Source organism: Macrosteles quadrilineatus, unplaced genomic scaffold (assembly GCF_028750875.1).
Source record: "Macrosteles quadrilineatus isolate MER2022 unplaced genomic scaffold, UCM_ALF_1.0 Scaffold_9__3_contigs__length_116548681, whole genome shotgun sequence".
Taxonomy (NCBI): domain Eukaryota; kingdom Metazoa; phylum Arthropoda; class Insecta; order Hemiptera; family Cicadellidae; genus Macrosteles; species Macrosteles quadrilineatus.
The window spans coordinates 73012843-73038244 of record NW_026542602.1 but is presented as its reverse complement, the minus strand read 5'-3'; the positions used below and the strand labels follow the sequence as shown (position 1 = coordinate 73038244).

At 34.5% G+C, this 25402-nt stretch overlaps 1 protein-coding gene across 1 annotated transcript in view; it reads left to right on the top strand.

Annotated features, from left to right (window-relative positions):
* LOC129003981 (serine/threonine-protein kinase SMG1) overlaps positions 1 to 24627 on the top strand; it is an 89634-nt gene extending 65007 nt beyond the window's left edge. Inside the window, exons 44-60 of the mRNA XM_054432344.1 lie at positions 840 to 983; positions 1998 to 2188; positions 2665 to 2936; positions 3390 to 3574; positions 3684 to 3869; positions 4560 to 4793; positions 5106 to 5382; positions 6048 to 6137; positions 13308 to 13523; positions 14246 to 14403; positions 15169 to 15333; positions 15782 to 15929; positions 16319 to 16479; positions 17078 to 17234; positions 17860 to 17994; positions 18660 to 18766; positions 18986 to 24627. Of these exons, the coding sequence (XP_054288319.1) occupies positions 840 to 983; positions 1998 to 2188; positions 2665 to 2936; positions 3390 to 3574; positions 3684 to 3869; positions 4560 to 4793; positions 5106 to 5382; positions 6048 to 6137; positions 13308 to 13523; positions 14246 to 14403; positions 15169 to 15333; positions 15782 to 15929; positions 16319 to 16479; positions 17078 to 17234; positions 17860 to 17994; positions 18660 to 18766; positions 18986 to 19063 (2904 nt within the window). The 3' untranslated portion in view covers positions 19064 to 24627. The remainder of the gene's footprint in view (positions 1 to 839; positions 984 to 1997; positions 2189 to 2664; positions 2937 to 3389; positions 3575 to 3683; positions 3870 to 4559; positions 4794 to 5105; positions 5383 to 6047; positions 6138 to 13307; positions 13524 to 14245; positions 14404 to 15168; positions 15334 to 15781; positions 15930 to 16318; positions 16480 to 17077; positions 17235 to 17859; positions 17995 to 18659; positions 18767 to 18985) is intronic.
* The last annotated feature ends 775 nt before the right edge of the window (positions 24628 to 25402 follow it).

The window sequence follows — 25402 nt, the reverse complement described above, 5'->3', positions numbered from 1 at the left end:
ACGTGGTCTATAACTGTATTACTGTTCAATCGACCAAATAAAGAATCTTGAATCTTTGGGCTATAATTCAAAAACTGGTTTAGGTTACCTGTGTTCCTATTGGATTGATCCATCGTGCAGGTAATTTTTTCTGTGGTAAGATTCCCAGATCTGGGAAATCAGAATATCACGTTGAATAACAATCACTTGTGGAGTTAGTCAGAAGTTTTTCAATATAATAACATGTGTACAAAATAAACTAATTATTTAATTCTAGTTGACTAGTCAATAAGTCAATACTTACTTGTTATTGGTGTTATGTCTTGTGTCTAATTGGTAACTTTTATACAAATTAATTTAAAGTTAATCAACTTTCCAACACCTGAAGCATCTGATAGTAACTCCAATCTCATTCCTTGATGCCATCCCTTCTACCATGTTCTAACAAACGCAAGTCATCTGTCTCGAGTTATCATCTAGTGCAGAAGTGTTCATTCCTTCACTGTGTTTACCTAAGCACTATTTGTATTAATTTTCTTTCAGGATTTTTTGTTTTGGCTACTATAGTGTATAATTCTTGTTAATGTTTTAGGTTGTTTCTTACCTAAAAACGAGATTAAATTCTAGACCCCAAAATGTTGTAAACAAATTTTTTTTACTAATTGTGATGATACTGTCCCCAGTAATACCTCAAACAACCCAAACCTCAATTTGTTTAACATTTTCATACCTGAAAATTGTCTTCTCACTTAAAACCTGGTGAAAAAAAGTACTAGTTACTCTTCTTTTACATGATCTTATCATCTACAGCCACAATGCCTCTGTAAGCTGTCGCTCATTTCCACCTGCTGGTGTTACAGATGGCGTTGTACTACTTCTATGGACCGCAGATGGCTCAGTGGTTAGCAGAGGTGAACTCTCGCACAAAGGTGGATACATACCTCGTGTTCGACCTTATCAAGGAGTTCCTGCAGAATGCCGGCCAGGGACAGATGGTGTTGCAGGTAACAAATTTGTTCAGCTTCAAAACTGTCAAATATATAATTTTGCACTGTGTCAGGGTGTTTATAGCTCCAGCATATTCAAAATATCTAATTAAAGTCTCTTTTGAGATGGGTCCCGTGTGTTCTCAAAAACCTATGGAATTTTATAATGTATTGGAATTATTTTGTATTGAAATGCGTTCCCCGGAACTTAATTTTTTTTTAATAGCAAGGTACCCCTTGTGACATATCAAATGAAAGAGCATGAAAAAAGAAAATTTTTGGTGAAAAAAAAATTTTAAATCGGCTCATGAATTTGTGAGATAATCCCTCCCCTTTTCCCCTACCCATAACTTGTTTTTTAATAGCAAGGTACCCGCCCTTGTGACATATCAAATGAAAAATAAATTTCACCAAAAATTTTATTTTTTCATGCTCCTTCATTTGATATGTCACAAGGGGTACCTTGCTATTAAAAAAAATTAAGTTCTGGGGAAGGGGGGGGGGAATATCTCAAAAATTTATGAACCGATTTTCAATTTTTTTTCATCAAACATTTTCTTTTTTCATGCTCTTTCATTTGATATGTCACAAGGGGTACCTTGCTATTAAAAAAAATTAAGTTGGGGGCAGGGGGGAAAGAGGGGGAATGTGAATGTAACGTTGAATTCAAAACAATTGGGCCCCCTACGTAAACTGCATATTTCTATCTATTGCGGTTTTTACATAAATAAAGATGCAAGTTAAAAAAAAAACACCCTGTATATATATTTTAAATTTTATTTCAGAATTGGACTTCAACACAAGTATGTTCCTACTTGTTCATTTTACCATTCATTTCAGCTATATTTTTATTAAAATTTAAAACCTTCGTTTGGAATTTAATATTTCAATGTTTCCGCTAATTTTCTCTATAACTTTTTTACATTAGTTTAATGCATTAGTTATTAGTCAAATACCAAAGTAATATGTATGTTATTGAACACTAAAAGCATACAATTACTATATTTATTTGACAAGTATTGGTTTACACAGTGTATCCAGTCAGAGAAGGAGTTGTGTGAGTTGTGTCTGCAGCAGACTCAGCTGACGCGTACATGTCTGGACCTGCTAGAACAGTACGCTGCTGTGGTCAGGTATTTCCCCATGTCTCATGTCAACCATCACCGCACCTCCTTGTACCATCGCTGGGCCTCCACTTTGCTGGACAACTTCTCCTTAGACAGGTAAGTTACCTTGGTGTAACCTTGGTGTTTACAGCTCCTGGATATTCCCATTTTTTCCCAATCTCCCAATAATTCCCTGATATTTCAGTTTGGTCCTAGATGTCCTTTGTAAACCAATGGAATGTAAAAATCTGTTCCTAATTTGTATTACTTAAAATGTTTAAAATTGTTACTAAGAAATTTATAAATATCTGAACCATGAGATACTTTTTGCTGATCTGAGTAACTTACATATTTTGTCAGCTAAACAGTGCTTCTTATGATATGTACGCAATTTAGTCCTACATTACATTAGTACATATCGCCGAATTTGCTGGTCCATCAATGCTGCATAACTTACTTTGATTTTACTCTTTAAGTATACTTAAAATTGTTTGGTAAATTTCCCAAAATCCCCCCAAAACCACTAATTTTTTTAGGTAATGAGTGGTTAATTGATCACCGTAAGAAATTTGCTAATAAACCCTGGGTTGCAGCTGTGAGCTGGTGATTGCGGAGGCCAAGGTGTGTTTAGCCCCGCCGCAGCTGGCCAAGGCCCCGCTGGTGGTCAGCTACAATCTGGCATTGCAGCGGCTGTTGGCAGAGGCACGGGCGGGGGTAGGCAAACAACTGGAGAGAGCTCCTCCCGCCACTGTGATAGACCCTCCCCTGCCTGACAGTGTTTCTCCTAAAGCACTGCGCTGCATTGTCGTCACGGCGCTGAGCAACCTCAACAAGCGGTTCTTGATGCTGGAGCATGCTGCGAATAGTGAGTACATTACTTACCAGACAGTCTTACCAGACTGTCTTACCTGACTGTGTTATGGGTAATAGATGTTACCCTCAATAGTTTGACACTTGACAATTTGACACACTGGGTAAACTTTGTAAGTGTCGATATTATTGAGAGTCAACTGTATGACTGTATGTCCAGTAAAATTGTATATCATGAAAAAGATAGTAGAGCGAATAACATTCATAATCTCTTATATATTCTTTGAACAGCTCTTGATTTTGAGACCAGCTTAGAGGAAACTTTAACCTTTTAAATACATTTTTTAATCATAAAAAATGTTTCACCTCAAAAAAAAAAAAACAACAAAAAACTAGCCATTGTACTTAACAAATCAAACAAGCAACAGTCTATGTTTTGGGGCGTAAAGAAATCTCAAAGAACACGTTATTGTAAATCCTTTGTGTGAAAAACTAGTGTTGATTTCAGGTGCAATGGAGTGTTTGGTGGACTTGACGTCACAGAAAGGTGAATGGTTTTTTGATGAAATGTGTATGACAGTCAGCATCATGACAAAGCTGTTGTCATTGCTACCACCTGCTGAGAACGATTCTCCGCTGCAAGCTGCCGTCAAGTGCCTCAATGCTGCTCACAACCAGTACAAGACATTACAGGTCAGTTTTTCTTATAATGTGACAATATGTCAATTGCATCTAAATGTAAAATTAGTGTAAGTTTGATCTGCGTATGAAAATACAATGACAAGTGATTTTTTATGTTCAGGAATTGAATCTGAACTTCACTTCTATCATCTTGCCAGAGGCTATCCAGAAGATCCACATGGAAGACCCGAGTGTGTTGGCAATGGTTGGAGAGCTGGAGGCTATCATAGCCTCGGTACATGTACCACTGGAGGAGCTGGTAGCTCAGTTGCAGGCACACTTGCATAACGTCATCATGGGAATGGAGGTGAGACAAATAATATTGGTAACTGTTTCAGTTGTGAGTTTGTAAGCAACAGGCCATTCTCCCCACACAAGTGGGGGGGGGGGGGGGGGGTCCAAAATATAAATATATCTCTAAAAGTAGTTCTACAGAGTAATTTGAAATAGGTGAGCCCGAGTGTGAGAACTTAAAGAACCTATATATTGGTAAGCAACCCGTGTTTTTCAACGGCCTTGGTGAGAGTTTCCATTGTGGAAAATTATTACTACACCTTCATGGTGGGCCCATAAGAGGGTGTTTTAGTGCAGCAATTCTACTCAAAGTTTTTTACTGTGATGGGTAAACGCAACTGAGAAGAATTCAACATTAATATGAGCTATGGAAGTGGAACTGTCCTTTAATCTATAAATTAAATAAATTACCCTTTGGATTGTTTGGATGGAAAAGTTGGTTACATCAAAGGTTTATTTTCTCCAGTACTGGGTTAACAGTGTAAATTTCTTCGGTACATTACTTATTTACTGGAATAATTGGTCCCTCCTTCTTTGACAGCTTTGGATTGAATGTGTCAAATGTTTACACGAAACCACATTTACTATCTTCCTATTCTAATTCAAATACATGGCGGATGTTATATTGTAGTGTGATGTTACTTGATGGCAAGATGTTAAAGATTATAGTGGAATAGTGCTCACATTGTGGCCTCTGTTGCAGTCTCCTCATGCAGCCAGCCAGGAGGTGGCCAGACAGCTGCAGGCCGCAGTAGACACTCTGGTGGTACAGACAGCCGACCCCCTCACCCCAGGACAGATGTTGTTCATGGGCTTCAACGGACTGTTTGTCAACCTCAGCTTGGCCAGCAGCAGTATGGTGTCAGCCCAGACAGCTCTCAACACACCCACCGTGTGGAAGAAGATTGACCAACTCAGGGACGCCAAGATACTCTCTGTGAGTATACTTCTCATACGATTGAATCATCTGAAGCGGTTTTATTCGGTTTGTGGTAGTTTCAAAGTTAGTAAAATAACAAGACTTGAAGTCGGGATAAATTATTGTAGACTTAAAGGAATTTAGATTTTATCAGACATTAACAAACTTAAACCATTTTTAGTTGATGCACAAGGATGATTTAAATGTATAATGAAGTGCTTAATGCTCTATTCTATTCTATTAAGCGTCCCATATAGATGGGATGTTTACTTTAGTATCCAATAGTCAATGGTATTTTTAATAATTTGTAATTGTTGCATGGTTTTGCAGGCTCGAGTACAGGAGCCAGCACCACGGGCTGTGCTGGACAGTATATTCCTGGTGAAGAGGTTGCAAGCCATGCAGGAGCTGTTCAGCATGTGTCATGCCAATGTGGAGGCATTCAAAGGCCAAGGAGTGACACTACCCTGTGATGACGACCGGTTCCATCGGCCAATCAGATGCTTCACGGCAGACTACGTCAGCTGTCAGCTGCTCGGACTGTTCTCTCACACACTGGCCATCACCGTGTGTCACTTGCTGCAGCAGATTGGACTCAACGTTACAGGTGAGCACTGAAAAGCTATGGGTTTTTTTCTTCAGAAAAGCCAAAATTAAGATTTTTTTAAAGCCTGCCAGATAATATTTAAGTTCAGTAAGAGAAGGCTATTAGAGATTTAAACAAGCAAAAGAGTCACATAACGTAGTACCGATTTTGTCTCAGATTGACAAGATGATTAGTTATATACTGCACAATCTATGAATTCCTATGCTACAGACAAAATCATCATTGTCTTGCAGCAAAATTGTATCAACTCTTGCAGTTGAGTGAACATCATCATTGTACCCTGCAATAACGGCAAAATCCTGAATATCCATCGTCATAAAATGATTAACATATCCCACAGTCGAGTAGACATTATTGTCTTCTTCCGCGATCGCAGCAAGATACTGATCATCTACCACAGCCTATGGACATTATCGTCTCCCTTAGTCATAGAAACCTCTTGCTCAAACACGGCTAAAGAGGTAGTTTTTGGATTGTGCGATCTTCGCAGTCATGTACAGCATCGGTATCAGCATTAACTTAATCGATCATGTCTCGATACGGTACCGATACCAATGTCCAAATATTTGAGATATCAAGAATCGATATAGAAAATCCTCACATTCATAGGTAACATTTGTACTGTTTTCACTTCATGATTGTTGATGTTCATATTTGTTCAATAGGAGAGGTGGAGCAGAGAGAGGTGGGAGCTGAGAGTCGAGTTCCACTGGAAGATTTGTGTAGATTGGCCATAGACCAGTGTTTACGTCAAGGTAGGAACAACCTGAGAAGTGTTTTATCTTTAGGGTAGTTTTAATTTTGTTTATCAAGAACAAGAAACCAAACACTAACATGGATAGATATGTTTTGTGAGTAAAATTTCTGTCATTATGGTAATCTTTCAATAATGTGATCCGCTATTTTTGTTTTAAGCATGATTTAAGCAAACCTTGCCATCATTGGAGATACTGAAGTAGACATCCTATCTATACTCAGCTGTGTGTGGATCAAAAAAGTTAGCAAGTTGAAGCAAGTTTTTGTTTTGAATAGTGCTCCTATTTTAAATCTAATTTTTCAGCAAGATTTGGACTAAATGATATAGCTAGTGAGTTTATATTGTACTTTAAAAACACCTAAATGTAATAAACAAATAAGTTCTTATATTACCTAAAAGTATAAAACATTTTACAATATAAGACTTTTTACTTACAAGACTCTGCTTGGAATAGGGATAGTTTTTCTATAGATTGATGATGAAAAATCAAAAGAAAAAGTTCATTGGTATTTAATGTAACATCATTTAATTTTTTTCAAACTGCACTTCTTTCACTAAAATATCTATTAAAGTGTTAAAATACCCAAAATAAGAAGATCTATTTATGTGAAAAATAACATCACCACTCCTAACCACATATATCACTACGCTCAGGTGGACAAGGATTTTCAGGAAATAATTCTGAATTCTGACTTCTAACTGTGACGTCACCTTGCAGAGTTTCATTCAACTTCACTACCTGGAGTTTGACCCCAGCCATGTGATAAGAGATAGCAATTCAGCTGTGTTCCTCTAATATGTTCCATTGAGAATATTATTATCCTTATATTGGGAGATTTAAATAATTTTCTCCAGAAAAAAAAAATATTTGTTAAAATTACAGTAAAAATAGTTTCTATCTATATGTATATATATTTATTTCCTTTAAATAAATTAACAATTTATTGATAGAATACAAGATTTTGTACAATAGTTTGCTATTTAAAGGATCTATTCAATAGAAACTTGATATTAGTTTTACCATTTATTGTTAAAATGGTAAATTATGCTGAATCTAAAGTGAATGAAAACTGTTTACCTCGTGGCTGGCTGAGAGAAAAAAAAAAATTCGAAAGAATGGTCTCAGTAAAGGGAAAACTGATATCTACATTAAGTCCCCTGGAGGTAAAGTTTTTCGCTCAAAAAAAGAATTAAAAAACTATATCTCAGAAAAGAACCTTCCATTTAAATTAGAAGATTTTTATGACACTAAAATTAAATTAAATAGTAATAATTCATCTTTCTCAAGTTTGAATGAACCAGCAAACCAAGCACCACCAACCAATCACAAAGATCTTCATTTTCCTCTGTATCCTCAAATGAAGAAGCCAAGTTAGTAGACCAGGCAACTGTAAGCAATACCAGCTGTAAAACTATTTCAATGTCAGATATAGGGACACAAACTGACCACACTCTAATGAAATCTCATCAGATTACCTACGAACTTTTAAGTAAAAACTGGCTCTCTGATCTTACTATTCAACCATACCTCCAACTGATTAGTGAAAAATTTTTACTGACAAAATCCAGCATAATAATTAACCCTTTGATTTCCCATGCGGTAAAAAATCTGCAGGACTACAGCTTTCTTCTTGATCCTTTAAACATTCGCTCAATTAATACTATTATTCTTCCTATAAATGATTCGGAGGAGTTGAGCAAAGAAAGTGGATCTCATTGGAGCACCTTAGTCTATGACAAGATTTCCAACAATTACCTGCATTTTGACTCACTAAAGGACCACAATCTGACTTCAGCAAAGAAGGTAGCAGACAAACTTACATTGTATCTTGGAGGTACTTCATCAGCTGCAACATTCACTTCTGCAAGCTGCCCACAACAACCTAATTCTTACGATTGTGGCATCATCACATGCTGGGTAATTGAATCCCTTGTTGAGGATTTGGTCACTAGTAATGAGCTAAATATTAAGTTTATTCAAGAAGCTAGTTTAAGCGATATAGAACTAATTGAGAGACGGTCACTGATGGCATATTTCCTGTTAGCTTCACATTTCAGCGACGCTATTTTGTATTCTACAATGATTAAGAAGAGGGATAAAGAATACACATCCTCAGTCACTAGGGCTGAAAATAGGAAGTCCATCATTCAGCCCACGGTAATCCCTAAAGAGAAGAGCAGCACAGCTGAATCACACCACTGGGTAAAAATTAAACAAAAAGGTAATTCTTACAAGGGTCCTAACCAACACATTACAGAGCCTACAACTGCAGTGGAAAATAGGTTTAACATTCTTAATGAATTAGATGACAGTTGTGAAGTTCCTGATAACATTCCAGAAAAAAACCAGACCAATACCAGTAAAATAAATCGAAAACAAAACAAACAACGCAGAAATCCACACTATAAAAAAACAATCACAAGAAAGTCCAAACAGCTATACCCAAACTTAAAGCTAACCCTCTGCTCGGATAGCCAGGGCAGAGGAGTAGCTAATAAAATTGAATATCTAAGCCATGGGAGAATCAAGGCTTTTGGCTACGTAAGAGCCAACACCACGTTAGCCCAAGTCATTGACTCTACAGCCATTGAAGCCTCCACCCCTGTGGTTATCATTGGTGGAACAAATGACAGCCTAAATTGCGAGTTTGGCGATATCTATAAAGACCTAGAACATAAACTTAAACTCAAAAGTGAAGAAAGAACCATCTTCATCACAACCATACCTATTAGATATGACAAGCCCCTAATGCATCCTATAAATGTTGATCTATACACCGTGAATCATTACATCGAGGAACTAACACAGAGGATGGATAATGTTTATTTGATTAATCTAACCCAGCTTGAGCGTTGCGACTTTACAAGACATGGTCTTCACTTTAGCAGTCGAGGAAAGGAGAAATTGGCTGGAATCATCATTGATGAAGTAACAACCTGGGCCCGAAACAAACTAATTACTACTAAAAAGGATATTCAACTAACCGATGCACATATGAGCGATGTAATTAATAAATTTTGTCATGACCCACAGGTAGCCTTTGCACACTGCATATCTGCTGATTTCAGTGATGGAAAGCAAATGAGTCAAGGAGTAGCCAAAGTCTTCAAAACTAAATTTGGAAAACCATGTGAAAAAGATTTCTGTGCAAAAGATCTAACATTTCAGAAAACTAAAAATGGCGCAGCAATTTATGGATTGGTAACGAAACCTAAATATTTTCTTAACTCAGGGAACTACAGCAACTATCTTAATAACTACAACCAAGCCTTCAAACAGTTAGAACAAGATTTCAAAAACAAAAACTTCAAGAAATTAATTTGTTCTCCTATGGGATGTGTGCGGGATCGCATACCTCCTCATCACTTTATTGCTAATCTTAAAAAATTCTGCAGCAGAACTGGTGCATCCATCTTAATTGTCACATTTGATGAAACCTCAACAGGAAATTTACGTAATGGACTGACACACCCAGTTTTTGTACAGTGTCTCCGAGACCTAATAATTTCATCTTCACACTTGCCCCTGACTTCAGCTGCTGAGGAGTCTCCTACAACACCTAATGCTCAACCAGGACCTGCTCCAACCAACCCACAACCTGCACCTGGCACTACCCACCACCAGCCAACTGTAACAGTTGTAGTTGACCTCACATCTGATGACCAATCATGTTTGCAGTCCACTGTAGTTCCTGGTCATCTTGCCTATAGTGAAATAGTGAAAGTGTGTGAAAAAAAGCAGAGCAATAGTGAGAGTGTAGTCCAGATCATTGGTAACACAGAGTCTAGTGATAGTAGTATTGATTTAGATGTAAGCCTTGTAAATACTAATGTTGAAATCCCACAGCTTGTAAATAGTAATGTTTTTTTAGACCACTAGATAACTACAATAACAGACCTACTAGAAAAATCCCTTTTAAACTCTCAAGTAAGTCATCAGACAGACCAAAAATAGCTAAAAGTTTTTCAAATCTACTGTTATTTCATCAAAATGTGCAGCACCTATCATCCAGATTAGACATCTTAAATTAATCTCACAGAAATCCAACCTACTGTTTTGGCAATATCTGAACACAAAATGACAGAACCAGAAATATCAGTTTTTAGTATTCCAGATTACAAAGTATGTTCATATTTTGCTAGATCTATAAAAGTGGGAGGTGGAGTAATGATCATGATAAAAGATAACATTAAAAGTAAAAAAATCCTAATACCTGCTGTTGAATCTCTATTAGAAGAGAAAGAATTTGAGTGTTGTCTTGCTGAGGTCTCTTTCGCTGATTTAAATTGTGTAATAGCTTGTATATATAGGTCTCCCAAAAAATGTTTGATTAAAAATTTTCTGAATAAATTTGAAAGTTTATGTAGTATTTTAAGTAAACGTTTTTCAAATATAATTTTAGCAGGGGATTTTAACATAAATGTGTTAAATAAAGATAGAACATACAAAGATTTTGTTAATATCTTAAAGATATATAATTTGTCATACTGGGTAAATTTTCCAACAAGGATAGATGTAAATTTAAATTCACAGAGTGCTATTGATAACATTATAAGTAATATAGAGAATAGAGATTGTAAAATTACAGGTATTGTAACTTGTATTTCGGACCATGATGCTCAACTCTTTGAAGTTTCATGCTCAAACAAAAACAGTAAAAAAATAACAAAAAAACTAATAAGGAAATTTTCAACAAATAATTATGATTTTTTTGAGAAAGAGTTATTGACAGAAACTTGGTTAGAAGTCTATCAGGCGCCTATAGATAAGAAATATGATGTTTTTTATAGTATATTTAATCATTATTTTAATGTATTTTTCCCTAAAACTTTAACAGCGATAAATTGTTTCAAAAAAAGTAATTGGATTACTGAAGAAATAATATACAAAAAAAGACAGATTAAAGAATTAGAAATTTTATTTAGATTAAGTAAGAATGAAAGTCTTAAGGTAACCATTAAAAAGTTGAAAGCTGAACTAAAGCAATGCATTGACAAGGAAAAAAAATGTTTTTTGATAGAAAAGTAAATAATGCAAAGAATAAAGCAAAACAAACTTGGAAATTAATTAACTCAGAGGTAAACAACAAAAAGATTTCAAAATGTAACATTGATATTTTGAGAGATGGTATATTTATTACTGACCCTCTCCAGGTCAGTAATAGTTTCAATGATTTCTTTGTGTCTGTGGTTGATAATTCTGGTCTTCCTAAGATTCTTCAAGGAAAAGATAGTGTGGTGCATTCTCAGCATTTAATTTCCATTAATAAATTCAAATTCAAGCAAATTGATGAGAAAGATCTTGAAAAATTAATATTATCTTTTGAAAACAAATATTCTACTGGCTATGATGATGTTTCAATTATTACTGTTAAAAAATTTCTTCCTGCTATTTTAAAACCTCTTTTACATATAGTAAATTCTTCTCTCATTTCAGGCATTTTTCCTAATAAACTCAAAATAGCCAAAATTATTCCAGTTTTCAAAAAAGGGGAACCAAACGATGTTTCCTGTTACCGACCAATTTCACTTCTTCCAGTTTTTTCAAAAATCTTAGAAAAAGTTGTTTTTATACAATTGATGGATTTTTTAAATGAACATAACTTAATGGATTCAGAACAACATGGATTTCAAGCAGGCAAATCGACAGTCACTGCAGTTATTGAATTTATTGAAAGTATAATAAATGCAGTGGATAAGAGAGAAAAAGTAATTGGCATTTTTCTTGATTTAACAAGGGCATTTGATAGTGTATCGCATGAAAATCTTATCGACACTTTATCAAAATTAGGTATTCATGACAAAGAATTAAATTGGTTTAGATCCTACCTATTTCTTAGGCAACAATATGTTGAGATAGAACATTATAAATCAGATTTCTCAAGTAAATATAATTACATCCAAAAGTTTAATTCACAGATGCAGAGGGTCCGCCATGGAGTTCCGCAGGGGTCAGTGTTGGGGCCCCTCTTGTTCCTAATATACTTGAGGGGTCTGCCGGACTTGATGCCTGTGGGCGGGGCGGCCTGTTTGTATGCTGACGATACTAATATTACCATTTGTGGAAATTCAAAAGAAAGTATTGAGGCATCATCATTGGTCAGTCTCTCCATCATAAAAAAATTCTTAGATAGCAAAAACCTTCTTTTAAACCCTGAAAAATCTAATTTTGTATCATTTTCTACAAAACAAAACAAAAACAAATTAAATCCAGACATAATCTTAGAAGATTATAAATTACAACAGGTAGAACATACAAAATTTCTTGGTTTAATAATTGATAAAAATCTAGCCTGGGACAAACATGTTGATCATGTTATCAAAAAAATGTCGTCAGGAGTATCTGCTTTAAGACAAATGTATAAAGTTTGCAGCTTAAAAACATTAATATCAATATATTATGCCTTAGTTCATTCTCATTTAGCTTATGGAATCAGTATGGAGCAACTACATCAAAAAACTTAAAACAGATTTTATCGTACCAGAAAAGGGCAATTAGGGCAATGTTTAATTTGAAAAGGAAAGATTCGGTAAAACATATTTTTACCGATCTTGGAATACTAACTGTTCATGGACTATATATCTTGGAAACTATTATTTATGCAAAAAATATTACAAAAACTCAGGTATCAAACAAAATTAGTCATAATTATAACACTCGTTCTCAATCTCAAATTGATAGACACAATCTAGAATTTTATAAAAAGAAAACAAAATTCACAGGAAATAAATTTATGTCCCATCTTCCAAAAATACTTCTAACTGAAAATGATACAAAACAGTTTAAAAATTGTCTGAAACAGTATTTGATTAAAATTGCCCCTTATTCTCTTGAAGAGTTTTGGGAGAACAAATAAAATAAATATTCTGTCTTATTATTAGTTCTTAAATGTAAAACATTTTATTTTGTAAGATCTGACTCTATTCCTGTACAATTGTACTTAAATGAATAAAGGATATTTTGATTTGATTTGATTTGATACTAACCAGCTGCTGCTATTTTTTTATTTTTTAAATAGTACATAGTTGAATTGAACCACTCACAGAGTACTCTACCATCAACATTTTATTTTTTCCATTATTTTTTTATGCTGTGATATTTTATGTATTAAAGATACTATAGTTTACAAAAAAGGCTTGTATAACCACAATCGCTGATATTGTCTAGGAGAGGTATCATCAACATCGCTGAGTCAGGCGAGTGGCGCAGTGCAGGGTGCGGAGACCAGTGTCAGGGCGGCTCTGGCTGGTGTCCGGCGCACGCAGGACCTGGCGCGGGCTGAGGCGGCTGTGCTACGTACACAGAACCAGCTGACTGCGCACTGCTGGCTACACGAGGACCTACTGGCTGCGGCACAGGTGGCACCCCCTCCTCCAGCATTGAGTGAGTAGATCTATCACCGTAGGTAAAGTGGAATTAGCCACTTGAAAGTAGCATAGCCTGCCTAATACGATAAATCTGTATTTAAAAGATTTTGTTTATCACCTTCACTAGCCTAATGTTTTTCAATAAATAAAATTCAAGCTGAATAAGTTTATAAATTAGTAAATAAATATAACGAGAGTACTTGATGTAAATTTCCAATAAAACTGTAATAATTTATCGCTATTTTTTTTGTATTTGTACAAATCTAAGCTCATCATCAGTTTGTTGAATACAAACAGATAACAGTCCGTGCAATCCTGATTCCAGAATGAGTAGTAACTTAACTTAAATTATTTAAAACAATGTGAGTGGCTGGTTGGGGAGTTTGATTTTTATCGGAGAACATTATGGTTCAGGGGCAGATTAGATTAGATCACACAACTAACAGTAATTAGGTTCGGAGGCAGGACTTCAGTAGATGAAAGAGGAATGTCAGATAAAATTAATTACTGTACTCTCTAAAGAACTCGTATACTTGGACAAAATATCAGTGTTATGAAACGTGACCTTTAATTGTGTTTAACTTCTGGACTCTGAAACTACCTAAGGTAGGCTAGCCAAACTCTTTCCCTTTCTAAATATAAAGTGCTGAATCTTCACCAAGCTATTTGTATGAATACTGAATGAATAGTAATTTGATTGTATTGCTTATCGACTAATGTATGTGTATGTGTGTGTAGACCGGCAGGCGCTAATGTTAGAGCTGCGCAAGATGTGCGCCGGGCTGCTGGCCACTCATCCTCGACTGGTGGAGGCTCTTGAGCAGCAGACTACTCTGGTGGCGAGCGCCGAGCAACGACTCAAGTGGGCGGCCGGCGCAAACCCAGCCCTTGCTGAGGTAACTATCTTGCACTACATTATGTATGTTGGTGTTAACAGAAGAAAACGTTGGGTGTTGCTGACGTTTGTTCAAAAATTGCAAATGGGGATTTAAAAAAAAGAGAGCAAGATTGTTTTGAAATGTGTTTTTTCTTAGTTGCTTATTTCTATGAACTAATTACTTTTTTAAAGCTATGACACTTGATTCTGATAAATTAAAAAAGCTACAATTCCATACTTAAAAAAGGCAGTTTTTGTTACTGCAAACTTTTATTGCTATGTAGTACAAAAAGTATGCAAATCCAAAAATATAGTAACGTGTAATTAGCCTGAAATAAATGTGTATAGTTGTTGTTAAAATAAATCACCTAATATGGAAAAATCATTTAAATCCCAATAAAAAGGAGCCATGAGATTGTGTTACTTAAACTCGGGGCCAAATCTTGGACTCTAGCTTCTCTGACAGGGCCCTATCTACCCTAGACCCCACACTCCTGCACCTTATTAGCTGTTTCTGGGTCAAGTCGCATTAAGCAACAGCCTTCTGTAAGGCGGCACAAGTTATTGTTTTATAACATTTTCAGCCTGTTCATACAGCATTGCCAAATTCATTCTCTCAACAATTGGACACCTTCTATCAGGGCAGTGGGATATATGAAAAGTTATACTTGAGTGCAGCAAAACACTAGTTATCATACTTATGTTTGTAGACTCAATCATTTACTGTTACAGCAGTGTGTGTAGAAGCATAATATGTTGTGTAACATAGTGTATGTTTACACAGGTGATGTGCGCTTTTGAGACGGCAGTGAACAACAACAACGAGCAGCTGCTGATGGAACAGAGACTAGCGAACCTGGTGGCAGGAATATGCAACTCTGTGTTACACTACGAAGCCCTTAGAACTCACACGACCGATGCAATCAACAGCGATGCTGCGTTCATACAGGCATGTCACTGTGTATAATCCAATGTTTTTTAAGTTTATTTCCAAATACTCCCAAGTAGTATTTGACCAGTTACTTAGTGTAGGTAGTACCAAAAAAGCTGGTAGGGAGCTGGTCTAGTTGTAGAGTGTGGGACTTTTGGTCACTGAGGTCCTGGGTTAAAATCCTGTCAATCAGCAATGGATTCTATCTTGGTGATGATACTGCTAGGCCTAGAAGTTATATAAAATACGACACTGGGCTTGAGCAAGCGTCGTAGGTTATGATGGTAAAAAACTTACCAAAAGTAGTATTATTCTAATTTCTATTCTGGAATCGGTACACTAGTCTGGAATCGGTACACTAGACCAACTAACTCTCAAATAAACCCAATGCACATAGTTGCTATGCCCTCATAGATTGGGCCTGGATACCAAGGTATTTGACGCTAAGTGTGATTTGTTGTTACAGCTGGTGGACGCCTCGAAGCAGAGTTGTCTGTTGTACCAGAGTCTCAACACACAACTGTCACCTGTAGAGGAGAGTCTGGTCAAACTGTGTCCACCAGACACTCAGATAGACTGGACCTGGATTGCCAAAGCTGAATCACTTATATCTGGTTGGTATTTTCATTTTGAGAACATTTTCTATACGTGTTATTTATTTGCTATGTTAACTCATAAATGACATTTCTTTTTTTTAACTAAGTGTACTTTCTTTTAAAAGAACACAGGAAAAAAAATAAATGCCTTTTGATGGATTTTTAATATTTTCATGCAAACTTACCTAGTCTCTTTAGCCACTTTGTCAGATAACAAAATATTGTACTGTTTAGTCAATGGATGTTTTTCTGACCAATTTGGCTACTAAGTACCAGCCGTACTAATGTTAGTTTGTTCTTGGTTGTTAAATGTTGTTTTTTCATATTCAGATTTTTTTGGTGAGCTTGTAAAACATGATTTCAGTGCAAGTAATAACCGCTAATGTTTAATTTGTATCTATTTACAGACTCGGTAAAATCACTGATGAAGCAAATAGAGCCGCACAAGATAGACCTGTTTGCGGCTTGTGATGCCATCAAGAGCAAGGCCATCACGGTGCGCTCGCTGCTGAGCACTCAGTTCCGCATAATGGGTGACGTGCGCTCACTGCTCAAGACTATGGTCAAGGTAAATCACCACTCAACAACATCATTCAGTTGAACGCAATGAGTGAAAACCCACAGTAGTTAAATCTGATAAACTGGCACATTCAATTATCTAGCATGTGTTAGGGTTATTTTTACTCTAAATAAGCTTTCCATGAATCTTCAGTAGAGATTCATCTTCACTGGGGTCAAGCCTACTTAGTAAAACCAACAAATAAATACTTTTAACAAGTGCCAAGTGCTCTTTCCGTGTTCACAGTGTCAGTTCATGAATTACACTTTTAAAATATATATATATATATAGCAGTTTTGTTTTTTACATAAAAACTGACTATCGCTATGAAAATTTGAGTGAAACGTTTAAATAGATCTTTTGACTCCTTGTAATAACAGGTACATGTAGCCTAAACAGTACTATAATCAATCGGACAATACTGAAGTCACAACAATGCTAAATTAACAAGTGTCTACTGACTAATAAATTAATTCTGTAGCAGTTGTTTCCTGATTACTCACTGTAAAAGGTTATTATGTTTGGGAAAAAATTGTTTAACTTGTGTTAATTTTTTCCAAATACTTGGAACTGGTATTTATTTATGTCTGATGACTGTTTGTGGTAGTTTGAGGAGCCGGGAGTCGCAGAGTATCTCACACGGTACAGAGCCTACACAGAACGTCTCACAACTCTCATCAAAACCATCATCACCATGGAGGAGTTCACTCATGAGAAAGCTCAACACTTGCTGCAGGAGATCGCTGTCATCCAGGAAGAAACACGTAAGTGTCCTGTCACAGGAAATCCTGCAAACTTGATTGAGTAAATTGAACGGTTCAGTTTCCAGTTCAGTAATTGGTTCAGTTCAATTTTGAAGAGACCCCAAACTAAATGATAGTCACTGCTAGTCACTGGCAGGCAGGAACTGGTGGGTCAAGGATAATGTCGACGAGATCTAATGAATAAAATTTGGGCATTTCAAAATCAAATTTCGGATGAAAATTGTAGTAAAACTTGTATTTGAGTTAATTGAAAATGAAGAAAGTATAGGGGGTGATAGGATTAACTATTATTGCTAACCCTGTGAAATTCTTCAATTGGCATGTAGGATTTGTAGTGGAAATTCTCATTCGTTAGTGGGGGTTGTAAAAATAAGCTTGGCTCGGTTTAGACTCACACACTCCTAGCGGCAAATTAACATATTAAACTAAACTCAGCTAACCAGCTATCTGTGTGCTGGTCTAGCTGTCATGGCCGTTAACAAAAATACTCATTTTTAGTCACGTCGGTGTCATTGGTAGATATTTGGTCATAAAATGGTGTTTAGGTATTATATTTTTTGAATCACGTTACAATTGTTTGTATATAATTCAGTGTTATATGGTGTTTGTATTGTTTATGTTATAGCTGGTATATACGAGGAGATGCTAAGGCTGGGAAAGGAGAGGGAGGGGGAAAGTAAGAGCAGCAACAAACGACCTCCTTTGGTGAGACAAGACAGTGTGTGTGTGTCACCAAGGAGAGATCCACAAACTGGCAAAGGTAAACTAATCTACCACACAGTGATTGTTGATAAATCAACTCAATATTGGGATGGGGACACAGGTGGGGGTATTTCAACCCAAATTTGAGTGTAGAACAGATTAAGATATGTTTTGTGACTTTGATACTGGCTACGACCAGTTTCTCCATCCAGGACCATATATCAAGAGCTTAATAGTCAGTGTAGGCAAGATTGATAATAAAGTGACTCAAGAACATTTTAGTGAATATTTGAGCACTTATTTGCTACAGCTTTACTTTCTTACATGTTTTTCTTCATTTAAATAATCTACGTAATGACTGGTACAAAGGCTTCCAACTGAAATTTTAGAATAACCTTGTTGCAGCAATCCTGTGGACTAAGCGGATTCCCATTTGCTTTATTGTACTTTCACTAAAATATTTCCTTAAAAATGGCAGATTTCCCTATTAAAATAACATAGGAGGTTTGCTGCTACAGGAAAGGTAATAAGTGTGTGTTTTATTGACATTTTAATAGCTGAGTATAAAATAAACAAAATTATTTTTTGTTTTTCAGGTAAAATAAATAGGCCTATGCCAAACATTTAAAGAAATAATGAAAGTTCTGACCTAGCATCAGGCGATATCTTAATTGATTGTTCCATTCAATGTAATTGGTCTTCATAAATGTTTTCTTGTTGCAGCTGTACAAGAAAGGAATGCATACGCAGTGAGTGTGTGGCGCCGGGTATGTTGGAAACTTGAGGGCAAAGATCCAGACCCTGCACACAAACACACTGTGCAAGAACAGGTCAGTAAATTAGTAAAGGTTTAAAGCTAAATTTATGCATAAATAATATCTGTGGAGAACATTCAAAGTGTTGTGTTAAGTTGTTACAAGTTATCTTTTAAACATCCTTTTACATGCCAACTACTGAAAAGTTTTAAAGTTAATAATTCATTTGAAAATAAGAGAGTACATTAAGTTGAAGAAGCTCAAGTAGTACAATAGTTTGTTATATGTTTGAAGGTTGATTGGGCTATCAACGAGGCGACGAGTCTTGACAATCTTGCACTTCTGTACGAAGGCTGGACTCCATGGGTTTGAAGCAGCAACACCATTGCCATCCTGTGAGGATATTCAACAAACTCCCGTAAGGGTAAAGAAAGATAGAGAGGAAGCGGAACGCCCGAGTCCCTCTCGCCGGTGGGGAAGACCCCGTACCTCCCCTTCTATTGGATACGTCGTTTTACTTTCCACTTCAATATTGATATCGTTGTTTTGCCCCGGATCCCGACCATACAGGGACCGGCCTTGATGTAACGATTCCTTGTTGATTTTTGAAGAATAAGAATGGTCTACCTCTCTATCAAAGTAGACTTGGAAATGAACGTTCGGCCCTGATGTATGAAATTGTAAATTTGTTTTGTGTTTGTAGGTTTTAAATTTTTGTTGTAAATGTCTGTGAAATAGTTGAGTTTTCTATCAGCACAGAAGCCTGTCTGACCTTGAGCTACACATGCAGAGGAACATTGACTCTTCAAGAAATCTTGAACCTTATGTTCAGAAACTAGGTATTAATGACATATTTAATTTATAATGCAAGCAAGATAAAATAAATTTTAATATTTTTGAATTACGTCAACTATGTTTAGTAAGGGTTTTAGTCAGATCTGTTTAAAGTTGATCCTAGAATCTTTTACTAAGCAGCTTATTTCTCACTGTATTACGTATGGTTTACTGTCTAAGGTTTGGATCATAAAGTGAGCTGGGCTAGACAGAAGTGACATGATTGCAGTTTTCAACTGATCTCTTGAAAAAATAAATATTTAAAACTACAATTACGTCACTTTGATGTCTGTCAGGCACACCTCTTTTTTTGTTCTTTAACTAAGACAACCTACAAGAATAGAGTTACCTACATTTTTAATATCCGCTGATGCACAAAAGTTGCCAAATACTTAACTGAAAATCCCTTATTAGTAATTACAGTTTAGGTACTACTTCTGACCCAGTGGCTACTCTTGCAAAATGCTACATTTGTTAGTAGTTTAATAAACAGTTTCCACAGTAATTAATTAGTACTGATTTTAATAAAACAGCATGCTTTCTGGCCTAAATAGTTTTAACCTCTTTACTTATATTTATATTAAAAATACAGGTTCAACTAAACTTTTTCTCTTCCAAACTCAGATTAACCTTAGATTTTGGCTTGTAATCGTGGTTCTGCATTGTTTAGTTCATACAACTAAATGCACTTTTATGAAGTGAATCAGGTTTTTTAGAAATTTGACTTATTTGATTTCTGAAAACAGTTTTTACTGTCACATTCTTGAGCTCTAAATAGGCTGTTTATTCTTCTTACCTATCCCATATCAGATACCTAAGTGATTACTTCAGATAAGTGATTTGATCTTAAATGAATAAGGATAGTAGTTTAGTAACTGTGTGACAAACCTTTTTCAAACAAAAAAAGATTTAAAAATTAATTTTTAAGCTATCATAGTAAATATTTGATAGTTTTCGTTAACTTTTACAAATATGACAGTTTTGGAGTTATTCACTATTTTTTTCTAATAATAGTACCGATTCTATATTTTAGTAATAATAACAAAGATATGTTGGTAAAAAATTAACCATCGAAGGTGGCTTCATTAAGTACAAAAAACAAATAACCTCTCATTAATCCAGACTAATTTAGAGAAGCATGTTCTTAAGAGTCCTTGGAGCCTAGACGTTTTCTCGTAATGCAATTTAAAAACTAGGCTACAAAGAAAATTTCTAATCCCACAGTTTACTAGATATTTAAATTACAATCACTCAGGTGTTTGAAAAAATATTTTGAGATGGTAAATGACTTTTCAGCGGCTGTTTAAAATTAAAAATTAACATTGCTCTAACGACGACCAAATCCAAGATGGCCGTTAGCTTCCATAGACTCCCTTGGGGAACATTCAAAACTACATGGATCTAATCTCACAGTTTACTAGATATTTAAATTATAATCTCTTAGTTGTTTGGAAATCTATTTTTGGACGATAAATAACTCTTCAGCAGCGGTTTAAAATCATCTAAGATGGCCACTAGCCTCCAAGGACTCTTAAACTTGAAATCAATGAAATCCCTATAAACTACTGTCTGGATTAACAAGGGTTTACTGTTTTAGCTATATATTGTGAGAAAATTTGAAGACAGTTTAAAAATCACAGCGTAGATTTTTCTACAAAAATTTATTTTTATTTTGTTTCTTGTTACAAGTGGTTCTGTTTGCATTTAAAAATCAATTGAAGGTCAAATATATTTGGTCAGGTGGACTAGATAATAAATTCATCTTTCTATACGTTAGGTTCACACTAGAACCAATTGAGTGATTTCAAATACACCAGTTTCTAGTCAATTGTTCCTGCATGTTAAATTTTCCCTCAAACTGATGGGTTTTAGGGTATCACCAACATCGATACTTACAATTATCATGTTTTTACATGTTGACTGTTTGATTAAAAGTTGTGTTTTTTGTTTTCTGAAGAGACTAGTGTATTTACAGACATTTTTGATGTTAAGGGAGATAGTTTGGAGTTGAGAATTTCCAGCATAGTTTTACGTCAGGGCCTTGATGAATGAGATTATAATATTTAGTGAATATATTGAAGTTGGGCTAAAGGAACGACCCCAATAAGAAGTGTAACAGTTTATATTGCTGTAAAGTCATCATAATATTGGCATTTAACTAAAAGTCAAAGTGTGACTTTATAAGCCTTGTCATTGACAAATTGTTATGTTAAATGTGTATTCTTGACATGTTTTAATCAAACAATATTTTACTTTTTAGTTTACTTTTACTCTCTTGTTTCTTATATTTTCTCCACTGAGGTTAAATTAAATTAAAGATACTTAAGTTAATTTGTCTATGTTTACGTAGAATAAATATTTATTATAAATAGCTCATTACTATTTGGTTGAATGTTTAAAGCAACAGTCTTAAATTATTCAATAGTTTAAATATTATTTGTGGTTTAAGAAAAGACCAGTGGAGAAACCACATAGACTAATACTGTACTTTATTTATCTTCTTCTTAGTTTATGTGTCCTGCATATCAATAATTTGAGGAAATAAATTATCCTCAAGTATAATTGTTTTTGATTTGAAAATTATTTGAAGACCAAAAAAACATAATATTTATAAAATTAATATTGTGATTAAAATAAAAATTTTATTTTATTAATATGACTGAGTAAAAAACTACTTTTTAAATTATATTTTTTTTCTTTTGCTGTGAACTATTTTTAATATAGTTTTTAAAATCTTTTACCATAGTTTGGCCGCTTAGAAAGCGACCTGCGTGCTAATGCTAACCAATGCTAGAGGAGGTTGCTTTCTAAGCGGCCGAACTATAGTACTCTGTTTTTGACATCTTACTTTATAAAATAATTGTATAAATTACATTAATATTCAGCCAAGATAAAAATAAATTTTCCTTGTCAGCAACCAATTGCTGATTGGCAAGGACAACAATATCCATTGATAAATAAATATAATAATGGATTGTTCTAGAAAACAACAAAGATAAAATGTGCGACTTATGCAGTTTTATGATGTGCCATGTTTCTCTGATAAATAATTATTAATCTTTACAGCACATTTATTTGTATTAAATTTAACAACCATATAGCAACGGCTACAGATTCTATGTATTCAATGTAGTTTTTGTAAAGTCAGTGTCTTATAAATAAAATTTGATTTGAGTTTCTTTAAAAAATATAATTATAATTTTCACTCGTACTGTTCTCCACTCTTCAATCTAATAATTTAAAGGATTATTTGAGTGGATAGTATACTATTTCATCTAGCGATAGTTAATCTTTGGTTATTCAATTTAACTATTAAAAAAAATTTGTAATGTAATTTTTTAGGTCGATTAAATTTATAATTTATTATTGATAATTTTCATTAGTGGTTTTGTGACATATCATTTTTCAATGCCAGCATTACTTTCTGATCAATTCAGAAAGACAATTTCAGTATTTAACATTGGTTTCTTTACATGTTAAAATAAAATAGTTTATTCCAGAGTTTTTACACAAATTGTCTGGTACTAATGATAATGCATTTTGAGAAAATGTTGGTTAGCATGTTGTTTTTACACTTGGTTTAGACTGAGCATTGTCCTCAATATATCAAAAAAAGTTGGTCACCAGACATTTTACATAACTTAGATTACATTCGTGTTACTTTCCCCTGATAATGAGACAGTAATAATGCATAAGAAATTCAGTGAAGGGGATGCTAATAGTTTGTTTTGGCACTTTGAAACATAATATTTTTGAGGTAATCTTGTAGTGTTTGAACTACCTAAAATATCAAAGAACCTGCAGATATTGATCGAGCGCATTCGATAATCATGTTTAAGTAATAGAAGGGAACTTTGATAGCCTTGTATCTTCTTGTTATTTGCTATAAAAAATTGTTAGTAGAATTATGTTTTGTTGTCCGATTTTTATTAAATCTGTTAAGTGTTAAGTACTGCATTATACTGTTATGAAGAGCATTCTTATTTATTATTAGTGATAAACAATATTTTATTGTTTAGTAAAATTTTTACTGTGGTTCAATTATTAGGATAGTACTGCGGATTGGCGCATTGAACAATGCATTAACATAAATAACACTATTAAATCACAATATTTCAAAACCTATTTCACTACCAATTTTATACAGTTTACCCTTGAACTTTCTTTTCATAGTAGATTTTTACAATTTATTAAAAATAATTATAAATTGAATTCTGTATCTACTTAAAATTTCAAACAACAAATTAGATGGAAACGTTCCGGGTGCTTTTTAAAATGTTATTGGTTGACATCCATTTATTTGAACTACAGTAAAAATTATTACTTCTCTTCATTGTTTTTCCTACAGTTACCTAACAATGTACATGTTCTCCCACTGATTTGAGGAAGCAAAGTGGCCAATTCGCTCATCAGTGGGACAATGTTAACATTGTCTCACTCCAGATTTGCAACGTGAAGTCACGAAATAGTGAGCAACATGCAGGCAACGTATGCGCGTGAAATACGTTGGCAGCACTGGCTGTAAATCAGCTGGTCAGCTGTTGTACTGTTGTATTTGTCACTTCACATTAAATGTTATATTAAAAGTTCACTTCTGTGTAAAAATAGGTTATGTTTCTTCAGCAATTTATTTGTTTTATGGTAACTGTAGGAAAAGAATAATGTGCAACTCGAGTTCAAAGTACAATTGCCTCACTCGAGAAACCATTCCTCACTCGCCTACGGCTCGAGTAAGGATTTCTCTCGAGTGAGTCAATTGCTCACTTTTCTCACTAGTTGCACAAATAACTATTTTTAACATTTCAAAATTTGAAATTTCTAAAAGAACTTGTTTACACAGGCCTTAACAATCAATTAACAATTTGTTTATTCTTAGTTGCGGAAAGTATACATCATATGGTTACTGTTAGAAAACACATCAGTATCTGTAGGTTCAATACTCATAATACTCATTTTATTATCTTCATTGACACTTTGTTTTAGATGTGTAGTTGTAATGTAGATGTTTTAAGGGTTGTTTTACAGTGTTTCTGTCAACATAAATGGCTTTAACTGTTAGAGCATCTTTTATTTTTTCTGGAAATAAAATCTGTGTGTTTCAAGTTTGAATTTTCTTTTCCTTAACATTTTTAATATTTTTCTAAAACATGTTATCCAAAAATGTACGCCAATATAGCATCAAATTTTACAATAATCTGTAATATTTTTTTCCTATAGTCACCCGACAAAGTGGGCTTCCTTGCACTCATAGTACAGAAAGCTGTTAATTGCTAAATTTACTTACTTTGGCGCACAGTTTTTACTTTGTCGCACACCAGTATTCCAACCACAAAACACAAAATAGCGTGCTAATGGTTCATTCACATGTTCAAATCTTACAGCTTTAAATCACAAACTATGTCACTTTATAATAATCAGAAAACCATTTAGTGGTATCAGAATTTGACTATTATTATTCATTTTAAAATGGCAGCTTTTTATGAGGACAATTTTGTACTATTTTGGAATACCCTGCAGTTTTTGAAAATACAGATTATCTGTTTTCTGGTTAAAAATCCTCATTCCTTATGAGCTAAAATTTACTTTGATATGTAACATTACTATATCAATAAGATTTTTTTAAATAGTTACATGATCAAAACTCAAAAATTCAATTAGAATTTGAATTTAGGTCAAATTGCAACAATAAACTAATAATTAAAGGTAGGTATTATGATTCTAAACCAGTTTCAAATTTAAACTTCATCTCTTTAAGATTTTGATTAATCAAATGAAATGGACACATGTTTAAAATGCAGGTTAAGTTAATTCTTAAAAATGATGTCACAAGGTGCAATGAGATATGAGCGGCACTGCAAACAATTAGGGATAAGAGTT